This window comes from Ovis canadensis, chromosome 9, assembly GCF_042477335.2.
Source record: "Ovis canadensis isolate MfBH-ARS-UI-01 breed Bighorn chromosome 9, ARS-UI_OviCan_v2, whole genome shotgun sequence".
Classification (NCBI taxonomy): domain Eukaryota; kingdom Metazoa; phylum Chordata; class Mammalia; order Artiodactyla; family Bovidae; genus Ovis; species Ovis canadensis.
The window spans coordinates 70795510-70808371 of NC_091253.1; the positions used below are offsets into that span (position 1 = coordinate 70795510).

The window sequence follows — 12862 nt, forward strand, 5'->3', positions numbered from 1 at the left end:
TTTTTTTTTTGATGGGGCATGTGTGCATGTTAACATTTAAACATCCGATTTGTGGTGAATTAGTTTTTCCTAAACAGATATTTTTGGGTAACTGAAATTATGTATTAATTACCTAATTAATCTTATTAAATTCTAAAATACTTTAAAGGAAAATGTCTAAATATTATACTTGGCTTCTAAAATAATACAGATTTATTTTGATTATTTAGACTTATTATAAACTTGAGCTTATATTTTATATGTGTATATAGGTCAGAATGTAGCAGTGGTTCTTAATCTAATTTCCTGGACCTTCCTTAGGATCTTTGAACTCTGAAATTAAGAATAAAATTTGGAGTGGATACATACGAATTGTTTCTTCATCAAATAGACTTTGTAAAAGTATGTCCATTTTTTTAAAGTTAAGGTTTATTTATATATGATAAAACTCATTTAAAATTAGTTATGTATGTATTTACTTATGGCTTTGCTGGGTCTTTGATGCTGTGCGCAGGCTTTCTCTGGTTGTGGTGAACAGGGGCTGCTCTTGTTTGTAGTGTGCGGGCTTCTTATTGTGGTGGCTTCTCTTGTTGTGGAGCACGGGCTCTAGGTGAGCAGGCTTCCCTGGTTGTGGCGCGTGGGCTCATTAGTTGTGGTACATGGGCTTAGTTGCTCCCTGGCATGTGAAATCCTCCTGGACCAGGGATTGAACCCATGTCCCCTGCATTGGCAGTCAGATTCCTGTTCACTGTGTCACCAGGGAAGTCCAAACCCACTTATTTTAAATGTAAAGTTTGATGAACTTTACTATTATTAGTTGTAAATGGATTGTATTATGGGCACCACAGTTACACACTTATTAGTGCCCCTTTGCTCTCAGTATCTTCCCACTCACCTTGGCCCCAAGGCAACCACTTGTCAGCTGTGGTTTTACCTTTTCTAGAGCTCCATTTATGGAGAAGGCAGTGGCACCCCACTCCAGTACTCTTGCCTGGAAAATCCCCTGGACAGAGGAGCCTGGTAGGCTGCACTCTGTGAGGCCACTAAGAGTCAGACACGACTGAGCAACTTCAATTTCACTTTTCACTTTCACACATTGGAGAAGGAAATGGCAACCCACTCCAGTGTTCTTGCCTGGAGAAGCCCAGGGATGGGGGAGCCTGGTGGGCTGCCGTCTCTGGGGTCCAGAGTCAGACACGAGTGAAGCAACTTAGCAGCAGCAGAGTTCCACATAAAGGAAGTCATATAGTATTGGGTTGGCCAAAAATTCGTTTGAGTTTTTCTGTAAGATGTTAATGAACTTTTTGGCCAACCCAGTAGTAATGTTTTGTTGACTTCTTAACACTCATACAATGTTTTTTGAGATCACCTGTTGTTGTATTGATCCTTTGTTCCTTTTTTATTGCTGAGTAGTATTCCACAGAATGGATATGCTACTGTAGTTGTTTATCCATCTATGTTTGGTGGACCTTTGGTTTGCATCCAGGTTTTGGCTATTACAAATAGTGCTGCTGTGAACATTTGTGAGCATATCTTTATGTGAATATTTTTTATTCTTCTTGGGTAAATTCTGAGGAGTCAGAATTTGGGTCATGTAGTAAATTTATATTTAATGTTAAGATACCTCAATTACTGTTTTCTGTCTTTCCACCAGCAATTTTCAGGGAGCTCTCAGTTCAGTTCAATCGCTCAGTCGTGTCCGACTCTTTGCGACCCCATGAATCGTAGCACGCCAGGCCTCCCTGTCCATCACCAACTCCCGGATTTCACTCAGACTCATGTCCATCGATTCAGTGATGCCATCCAGCCATCTCATCCTCTGTCGTCCCCTTCTCCTCCTGCCCCCAATCCCTCCCAGCATCAGAGTCGTTTCCAGTGAGTCAGCTCTTCGCATGAGGTGGCCAGAATACTGGAGTTTCAGCTTTAGCATCATTCCTTCCAAAGAAATCCCAGGGCCGATCTCCTTCAGAATGGACTGGTTGGATCTCCTTGCAGTCCAAGGGACTCTCAAGAGTCTTCTCCAACACCACAGTTCAAAAGCATCCATTCTTCAGCACTCAGCCTTCTTCACAGTCCAACTCTCACATCCATACATGACCACTGGAAAAGCCATAGCCTTGACTAGATGGACCTTAGTCGGCAAAGTAATGTCTCTGCTTTTGAATATACTGTCTAGGTTGGTCATAACTTTTCTTCCAAGGAATAAGCGTCTTTTAATTTCATCGCTGCAGTCACTATCTGCAGTGATTTTGGAGCCCCCCAAAATAAAGTCTGACACTGTTTCCACTGTTTCCCCATCTATTTCCCATAAAGTGATGGGACCAGATGCCATGATCTTCGTTTTCTGAATGTTGAGCTTTAAGCCAACTTTTTCACTCTCCTCTTTCACTTTCATCAAGAGGGTTTTGAGTTCCTCTTCACTTTCTGCCATAAGGGTGGTGTCCTCTGCATATCTGAGGTTATTGATATTTCTCCTGGCAATCTTGATTCCAGCTTGTGTTTCTTCCAGTCCAGCGTTTCTCATGATGTACTCTGCATAGAAGTTAAATAAGCAGGGTGACAATATACAGCCTTGACGTTTTCCTTTTCCGATTTGGAACCAATCTGTTGTTCCATGTCCAGTTCTAACTGTTGCTTCCTGACCTGCATACAGATTTCTCAAGAGGCAGGTCAGGTGGTGTGGTATTCCCATCTCTTTCAGAATTTTCCACAGTTTATTGTGATCCACACAGTCAAAGGCGTTTGCATAGTCAATAAAGCAGAAATCGATGTTTTTCTGGAACTTTCTTGCTTCTTCCATGATCCAGCGGATGTTGGCAATTTGATCTCTGGTTCCTCTGCCTTTTCTAAAACCAGCTTGAACATCAGGAAGTTCACGGTTCACGTATTGCTGAAGCCTGGCTTGGAGAATTTTGAGCATTACTTTACTAGCATGTGAGATGAGTGCAATTGTGCGGTAGTTTGAGCATTCTTTGGCATTGCCTTTCTTTGGGATTGGAATGAAAACTGACCTTTTCCAGCTCTGTGGCCACGGCTGAGTTTTCCAAATTTGCTGGCATATTGAGTGCAGCACTTTCACAGCATCATCTTTCAGGATTTGAAACAGCTCAACTGGAATTCCATCACCTCCACTAGCTTTGTTCGTAATGCTTTCTAAGGCCCCCTTGACTTGACATTCCAGGATGTCTGGTTCTAGATGAGTGATCACACCATCATGATTATCTGGGTCATGAAGATCTTTTTCGTACAGTTCTTCTGTGTATTCTTGCCACCTCTTCTTAATATCTTCTGCTTCTGTTAGGTCCAGACCATATCTGTCCTTTATCGAGCCCATCTTTGCATGAAATGTTCCCTTGGTATTTCTAATTTTCTCTAGTCTTTCCCATTCTGTTCTTTTCCTCTATTTCTTTGCACTGATTGCTGAAGAAGGCTTTCTTATCTCTTCTTGCTATTCTTTGGAACTCTGCATTCAGATGCTTATATCTTTCCTTTTCTCCTTTGCTTTTCACTTCTCTTCTTTTCACAGCTATTTGTAAGGCCTCCCCAGACAGCCATTTTGCTTTTTTGCATTTCTTTTCCATGGGGATGGTCTTGATCCCTGTCTACTGTACAGTGTCAGGAACCTCATTCCATAGTTCATCAGGTACTCTATCAGATCTTGGCCCTTAAATCTATTTCTCACTTCCACTGTATAATCATAAGGGATTTGATTGAAGTCATACCTGAATGGTCTAGCAGTTTTCCTTACTTTCTTCAATTTGAGTCTGATTTTGGCAATAAGCTTTTTGGAAAGATCTCAGTTTCCACTTTTCTGAGTCAAACAAGGCCAATACCCCATTTGCTGACCCAGGACTGAGACTGGGCTGCAGCCCAGCTCCTTGCTCTTGGGGATTGTATCTGTGATGTACCTATGGATATTGCTGTCTTAACTCAGAGAGTTAATGCTCTGGTTTGTGAGTTCTCTCTTCTAGCTTGGTTGGCTAGTTAAGCTTTTCCGAAACGCAGTTTATTTAACATTTCTACCTGCACACAGAACAGAGAAGGTTGAGGTACTTTATAGGCCTGAAAGTTCCAGAGACAGTTCTTAAATTGCTTCTTAACTGTGAACTTCAAATTGCCACTTTCATTAGACGAATCTTGGATGGTAACTTCATAGACATATATCTACCAAGTAAAATAACCTTGACACTGGTCTTAGAAATATTGCTGATTATAAAAGTTATGGCAAACCTTTTCTAAAAGGATTTATATCAACAAAAACGATGTGAAATTATTAGTCTTGACTTATGCAGTAGTATCTGTGTCTGCAGATTGGGTTTCTTATTGATGTATCAGTGCTTTTAGCAGAAGCCTGAGAGTGTATTCCTGCTGCCCTGCTGTTCATCCATCTTTAGGCCCTTTTGTACCCTTAAAATACAACTTGTATATTTTATGAAAAGCAAATATTAGTATTCTTTGAAACTAGTAATTTTTTAAAATCTCAGTTTTATTTATTTATTTTACTTTACAATATTGTATTGGTTTTGCCATACACTGACATGAATCTGCTGTGGGTGTACCTGTGTTCCCCATCCTGAACTTCCCTCCCACCTCCCTCCCCATCCCATCCCTCTGAGTCATCCCAGTGCACCAGCCCTGAACTCCCTGTATCATGCATTGAACCTGGACTGGTGATTTCGTTTCATATGTGATAATTTACATGTTTCAGTGCCATTCTCCCATATCATCCCGCCCTCACCCTCTCCCACAGAGTCCAAAAGACTGTTCTATACATCTGTGTCTCTTTTGCTAAACTAGTATTTAAAATCATAGTTGGCACATACTCTCTTCCTTCACTCAGGTCTTCACAGGGCTGGGTGCTTGTTCATCAGCCCTCGGCGGAGGTGTCATCTGAGAGAAGCCTTTACCAGATCGCCCCAGCTTAACAGCACATTTCTCTGTCTTTTTCTTGGTGCTTTAAACAATCTATAAGCACATTAACTTTATTAATTTTCATTTTAAAATAGCGGTTCTTAAAGTGTGGACTCCCAGCACTCTCTGAGGTTTAAACTATTTTTGTAATAATAAGTAAACATTATTCATCTTTTTTACTCTCATTCTTTCATGAACGTCTAATGGAGGTTTTCAGATGCTCCATTACGTGTTATATAAAAGATTGAATGCAGAAGCAGATATGAGAATCCAGTTGTCTTTTATTAAAGTAGACATTAATCGAATTTACAAAACTATGAACACTGTCACTCTTTTATCCTGGTTAAAATTTCTTTTTGAAAAGGTAAATAGTTTACAGAAGTGTGAAAAATGTCGTAATTTAAATTAGTGTCGTGATTTAAATTTAAAATTTAAATTTTAAGCGAATAAAGTATTTTGAACATTTTTTGGTTTGAATTTCTGTGTGAAATATCAATGTAAAAGTTCTTTGAGGCCCACAGTAATTTTTGAGTGTTAAAAGGGGCCCTTTGACCAAAAAATTTGAGAACTGGTGTTCTTAAAATAAAAGTCCCATGAAAGTAAAGACCTTATGTATTTGATTTGGTTTCATATTCCTAGGGCCTGGCAGAGGTAAAACTGGCCTGTGGAAATCACTGAATTATCTGGGTGAACAGATTATGAATGAATGAAAGAAAATGACAATTATAGAATTCTGGTAATTCTCTACAGGGCTTTCAAGTTTTTCTAAAGTAACCGGTTTTTGTAGACATCATATTTGATAGAAAATTACTCCAGTTCATCAGAAAGCATAATCTTTATTTTGGCCAGGTTTAATTGTTCCCTGATATGGAACTGAACGTTTTTGATGCGATTTTGGTTAGAGATTCTGTTAAATATTCCTTTCTAGGAAGGATGGAAGATTTTACCCATCATGCTTATTAACTAACTCAAAGTTGATTTCTAGTATAATTTATTTGTGTATTTTAGATTGTTGTTTATATTTTACTTATAAAATACTTTCTGTATTTTATAATAAATACAGAATACTTTATAATAAAAAATATTTTCTGTCATGGAAGTTAAATCCTTTGTTGCTTTTAGCCTTTGGACAAAGTTAGGTTTTCATTTTTTTTTTTTTAAATGCCAGACACTTAAATAGTATTTTGTTCATTGTAGATTACAGATAGTCTGTTTTGCTTTTTCAGATTGCCCACACTGAATAATAAATGATAGTAAGGAAAAAAGAATTTATTCCTCTCAGGTATTTTCAGCAGACAGGAAATCCGTTTACTGTCCTGCAAGTTGGAATTCTTTACTAAGATTTGCCCATCCTGAGAAGATGCAAACTTAAGAAAGCTAGGAGATGGTTCTAGAGACTGCTCACCTATTCCAAGAACAATACTGATTGTGTAGGTCACATCAGGGAAGTTTTTTATAAGCATTTAGACCCAGAAGTGACTTCAGCAGCAGCAGCAGACCCAGAATATGACAGTGTTAGGGAGGTGTAGAAGAATTTGGTAATTTCAGATTCTGCTGGTTAGTTTGTTTCTGTCCCTTAGGGCATAGTTTATAGAAGACTTTTCATTTACCCACTGATACACAGGATAAAGTAACCTGGCCGGCACAAGTTCATAAGTAGTTGTAAATTAGGGGGTCAAGCTATAAAGAATAAATCTTAACTCTGATAGGGCACTTGAATGCTTCTCAGTTGGACTGCTCACTTTATCTTTCCTCTCATTTCTTTACTGTGGAGATCCTTCCAATTAGGGCTTAAGTTTCTCTTTATACTTTTGTAAATAAAAGGTTCATTCTTGGATCTGTATTTCTCAGTGTACCCAGTTTTTAGCAACACAAGGAGTCTTAAAGAAGGAGACTTATGGTTTAATCAGTTGAGTTCATTGCAATCACCTGAGGTGTTAGAGCAGAAACAAAGGCTGGTCCATGCTACGTCATTAAAAATTAGAATGAAGTAGGATGTTAGGCGGAGAAGGCAGTTGGCAACCCACCCTGGTACTCTTGCCTGGCAAATCCCATGGATGGAGGAGCCTGGTAGGCTGCAGTCCATGGGGTCGCTAGGAGTCAGACACGACTGAGCGACTTCACATTCACTTCACTTTCATGCATTGGAGAAGGAAATGGCAACCCACTCCAGTATTCTTGCCTGGAGAATCCCAGGGATGGAGGAGCCTGGTGGGCTGCTGTCTCTGGGGTCGCACAGAGTCAGACACGACTGAAGCGACTTAGCAGCAGCAGCAGCAGGATGTTAGAATCAACTGGAGAATATAAAAATGAAAATAGAAACCACCCCTCCCTCCCTAAAAAAGAAGAAATCCCACATCCCCCCAAACCCTAAAATACAGGATAGGAACCCCAGGCCAGGTTAATTACCTCTGATTTTCAGAGATTGGGTTTCAGGTATCTGTATTTTTTAAAATACTAATGGCTGTAATATGTCACCAGAGTAAAGACCGCTCTTCAGTTATTTGAAAAAACTCCCCTGGTCATTTTGATAAGCTAGGAACAAATGATATAGAGCTCCTGAGCATGTGGGATCATCTGTGACACTTATAAACAAAATATAATAGAGGAGTGTGCTTTTGTTTGGAGACCTATTAAACTCCCCGTGTATCTTGTTTTCAAGAGTAAGAATAGGGAGCATGACATTAATAAGCAGGGTTAATTAAGAGTCTGTCAGCACTGTTTTGTGGACAGAAACATGAGTGGTTCGGGGGAGTGACAATGGAAGGCCCGTGAGCAGGAGAACAGGACTTGTGTGGTGGAACATTCCCATCTTGTGGCTTAGTGAGGACAGTGCTGCTAAAGATACAGAGCTGCACCTCTTTATCTTAGTTATGTACGAATTTACACAACTAGGGGCCGTTGTTCATGCTATTAGACTTCCCGTGATTAGGGCACAAAAAATGTGACCACCAGCACCATTCCCTCAGTCTTTTTGCCGCCTGTCCCTGTAAACCCTTCTCTGAACTTTTTTACTCTATGTAGTCACCCTGTTCCTACAACTTTGTTATGGAGACTTCTGGAGCTGTTGCCACCACATTCAGTTTCAGTTCTGTTAAAAAAAACCTATTTGGAGCCTCAAGTTACTCAGTTATTGTGAAGTAATTAAATACACCTTGGTGTCGGAAGTCAGATCTCACCTCCCTGCCGTAGTAAATCTATGTCAGATTATCTGTTTCCTCCTCTGTAAAATGGGAAAATAATATTACTGACTCTATAGAGTGATTGTGAGGATTTAATGAGTAACTGCATTTGAGGCACTTAGTGGAGTGCTTTTGACAAAAATAATTGACCGGTATTTACCATTAATTCCTTTAGCAAATACATTTTGAGTATATAGACCATGAGCAGTACATGGATTCTGTCTTACTCATAAATACTGATAATCTACAGAATGTTTTTCTAGATATAGTAAGTTCTTCATTATTTGTATAGAATAGCAGAAGCCTATGTGTCAGTGGGTTGCTTCTGTTCAGGAATTGCCTTCTGACATCTAAGTGTCCTCGGAAGTTTGTAATGCAATTCCACTACATTTTTTTTTTTGAACTAAAAAATTGAGATGTTAGTGTGTATGCAGGAAATAGGAAGGCTATAAAATGTCAAAATGGAGAATGAGTTTGCTTAGTTTTGTTAAAAGGTTTTTGTGTTCTGAATGCGTTATTATATTTGACTTTATTAAATTGGCAAGATCATAAATGTTAGAGTTGGAAATTATTTTAATGATCACCAGGCCTTTCCTAAAGCTTTCTGTTTTGTCAACTAAAAATGCTAGAGAGAATTCATCCTTAAAATGGATACCCTCTTTCCTGAAACTGTCACCTGTGGTGCGTCCTTTGCTTTTCAAAGTAAGACACATTCTCTACTGCCTCACTATTTGGACAGTGCTCTTTGTGATTGACCCTAGCCTGTAGAGAGGTTTTAATTCATTGAACTGGTTCTCATCACAGGGTTTTAAACTTTCTCTCTTATAATTAGTCCTTTAGGGGGTACACCTATTCATGTTCATTGTCTTTAGCCAGTGAAGTTAAACCACTGCTTTTTCCATTACTCAGGTGAATACTGTTACTTGTAACCTTTCTCTTGGTCATTGTAGAGAACTGGCTGTAGCAGGTCAGTGATGCAGCAAAGAGCGAGATAATAATTTCTCTTACTTGGAGGACTGTGCTTCTGTGGATACTGTATAAATTGCACTGATTCTTGGGGCGGGCATATCAGGCTGCCATGCTGTTCTGTTGTGTTGCTCCCAACCCCTTCACAGTTTACTTTGTTTAAAGTAAGACAGTCTATGCTAATTTGTTTTTAAAGATAATAATTGTTTTTTTCTCACTTCTATTTTCTTTGTAAAGGGAAATAAGGTTATTTTGGTCTGGCTTCTGGTGAAACTATGCTGAGTCATCAATACTCCGTTTCCCACATGTAGGAATCAGCTGTTAGGAATCAGTTGGTGCAAAGATACACACTAAGCTCAGTTACCTTCTAGCATCTCTCATTTACTTTGATTTCAGCTGTGGTTCATTAATAGAGTTCAGTATCCAGGAAATTAGGTAACCTGGGCAAGCTGATAGGTGTGTTTGTAATAACTCTTTATCAGTTTTGTGTATTCCTTCTTAGTCACCGATGTTTCTTTTATTTTTTAATTGGGAAAATGGTTGTTGTTGGCAGAGTTAAGTTGAATGGGAATTAAACAGTTCTGTTTTCTTTTTATCGATAAAGTCAATAATATTGATTAAGCATTATTTCAGGGCAGATCCTGTGTGAAATATTAACTGTACATTTTTCTCGTTTTTAATAGTCTTAAGTAATGCTGTGAAATGGTTCCATTTTGCAAGTCAGAAATCTAGGACTTGGGAAGATTAAATAGCTTTCCCAAGGTCACAGCTAATAAATGCTAGAGCTGGAAACCATTCTTCCTCTTCCTGCATGACCCCTAGAGCCTGTTTTTGTGCCTTTCAAGAAATGGAGAGATCTTTTATACAGAAATGTGTGCGGCTTATGCACATTCTCCACTTCACAGTGTTGAAGGTCTGCCGGTCTAGTTGGTGTCCTGCAGTAAGCTCTTCCCTGCTGACTGCTTGCTGTTCTTGAAGGTCTGGATCTTAAACTGGTGTAAAGTCTTTCTGAATCCATTCATCACAGAGTCTTTGCTTCATGTCTGTTCCTAACTCATGGTTTTAATAATTAAGCTGCTGATATGAGAATAATCTTCTTGTTAAAATATGCCCATAAGCTTTGGAGTTTAAATCTTGGTTCTGCCATTTCCTGGATGTATGATCTTTAGCCATTTACTCAACTTTTCTCTGCTTCAGCTTTCTTATTTGTAAAATGAGTATAATATAATGCTTTTTCCTGAGGTACTTATGAGGATTCCATGATTGATAATACAAGTATAATAATTAGAATACTGCCTGGCACATGATGTTCAATAATTGTAACCTGTATTATTAACTGGTTACTGATGATTTATTTCTATCAATAATATACTTGTTTTAAATTGAACACTAATCAGTAAAACTCTAATTCCCATTTTGTTCTTAGACTTATTTTTCCCTCTGATAGCTTTCCATTGTATTTTAGACTATATTGCCCTTTAGTCTTTGGGCCACGTCCTTGTACTGAATAATACAGACTGCTTCTGTTAATAATACTATGTGCCAAGCACTGTTCAAAGCCCATTAATATATTAACAGTCTCATGTTGTAGGAATTATTATTAATCATGACTGTTACTGTGAACTTTTAAATTAATTGCCTATTCAGTCATGCAGTGTACCTCTTCATTTTAATGGCAATATTAAAGGAGAGAGTAAATAGAAGAGCTGGCTATTCCATTAGAGGTTATTTGGTATATCCTTATTGTTGAGAAAAATTAGGTAGTGTTGGTGACTGGGCTGTCATTATGTTCTCTGTTACCAAGCAAGTTCTTGGATACGTGTTCCTGTTGTTGCTTCCTCTGATTAATGAGATGCTCTGTGCAGGAACCATCTTGAGGTGTTGAGAGTTTGTCAGAGGGTTCTGTTTTTAGATGTTCAGATAATTGAGATCTTTATCTCTGTGTCTTACTGATATTTTTATCATTTGTGGCAGGATATTGCTGTTAACAAAGGTTAGCAGGGTCACTTTCTCTGTAATAGCCTCAGGTTGAAGTGGTAATGTTAGATTCAACTGAAGGAATTCTTGGATGCCAGACCTTTAAGCATCTTTGACTTAAAGGTTGTGAGTGTTCTACATGGACACTTTTTAGAATATAATTTTATTTACTTATTTTTAATCTATTTTTGGCTGTGCTGGGTCTTTGTTGCTGCTCGGACTTTGCTCTGGTTGCGGTGAGTGGGGGTTGCTCTCTGGTGCTGTGGGGGGCGTCTCATCGCAGTGGCTCCTTTTGTTGCAGGGTACAGGCTTTAGGGCACTCAGGCTTCAGTAGCTGTGGCTCTCCAGCCTAGTTGCTCCATGGCATGTGGGATCTTTCTGGATCAGGGATCAAACCTGGATCTCCTGCATTGGCAGGCAGATTCTTCACCACTGAACCACCAGGGAAGCCCACATGGACATTTCTGACAAGTCTTCAGATTCCAAGAGTTTCAGGTGTACATTTAGACTATGTAAGATTTTTTTTTTAGTGTAAGGGTAAAGGAAATGGTTTGTAAGAAATTTGGTCAGTTCTGTCATATAACTATGGGTTCATCAGTATAGTTTTAGTTTTTCTTTGAAATAAAGGAAGTGTAAACTGTAAGAGTGATATTTAAACTTTTATTTTTTTCTTTTAGGTGGTATTAAAGATTATCAAACATTACCAGGAAGAAGGACAAGGAACTGAGGTGGTTCAAGGAGTGCTTTTGGGCCTTGTTGTAGAAGATCGACTTGAGATTACCAACTGCTTTCCTTTCCCTCAGCACACTGAAGATGATGCTGACTTTGATGAAGGTAAGGGTATTCACACAAATGGTTATTGATCCAGTGTTCGCCGTAACCTTTGATAATTGTTACCGGGAGTTCATCAGAGTAACCTAGTTCTCCATCTCTTGAAAAAGATTCTACAGATTCTCTGAAATGAAGTTGTATTATCAAAACTTGATTAGTTTGGCTTTTAGTTATTCGGGATTTGTGATTCTGATAATTTGGGTAGGAGCTGTGCTGATGTTAACTTTCTCATTGTGAAAGCAGCTTACCAATTACAGTGTGAAGGACAGAAATCGTTGCTATGTCCCACAACCATTTCCTTCCGTAGTTTTTTGACTTACTGTTTAAGAAGAGATGAGTTGTCTACTTGAGAAAGAAGATACTCCTTGAGCATTTCAGAATCTTTGTGCTGCAGGGGTAATTGCTTTGTTAGCGAAGGCCAATAGTAAGATCCTACCAAAGGCCAAGGTCAGCATCCTAAAGGATTTTTTAAAAAATCTAGTTGAAAATTAGGTTGTCCGAATTCTCACATTCTTGTCAGCACTTACTTGTTGTCTTGTTGATGATGGCCATTCCGACAGGTGTGAGGCAGTCTCTCATTGTGGCTTTGATGTACATTTTCCTAATATTGGTGATTGAGCACCTCTTCATATGCTTGTTGGCTGCTTTTATGTCTTCTTTAGAAGGTGAAATGTCTTCTCAAGTCTTTTGCTAATTTCTTAGGGCTTTGTTGAAGGAGTTCTTTATATATTCTTCATATTTACTCCTTTTTGTATATATAGTTTGCAGGTATTATCTTTCACACTTTTGGTGTTTCTTTTGTTGCACAGAAGCTTTAATACAATCCAGCTTGTCTATTTTTGCTTTTGTTTCCTGTGCTTATGGTGTAATCTCCAAGAAATCATTGCCAAGACCAGTGTTATGAAGGTTCCAGTATTACGAAGTTTCTTCCATATATTTTCTTCTAGGAATTACATGCTAGTGCTGTACTCTTTTGATTATTGTTGCTTTTATAGTATGTTTTGGAATCAAGAAGT

The 12862-nt window shown here is 38.6% G+C and overlaps 1 protein-coding gene across 1 annotated transcript in view; it reads left to right on the plus strand.

Moving 5' to 3' along the window:
• The window catches only part of EIF3H (eukaryotic translation initiation factor 3 subunit H), a 99477-nt gene that overhangs the window by 21700 nt on the left and 64915 nt on the right, over positions 1–12862 (plus strand). Inside the window, exon 2 of the mRNA XM_069600364.1 lies at positions 11693–11849. Within this exon, the coding sequence (XP_069456465.1) occupies positions 11693–11849 (157 nt within the window). The remainder of the gene's footprint in view (positions 1–11692; positions 11850–12862) is intronic.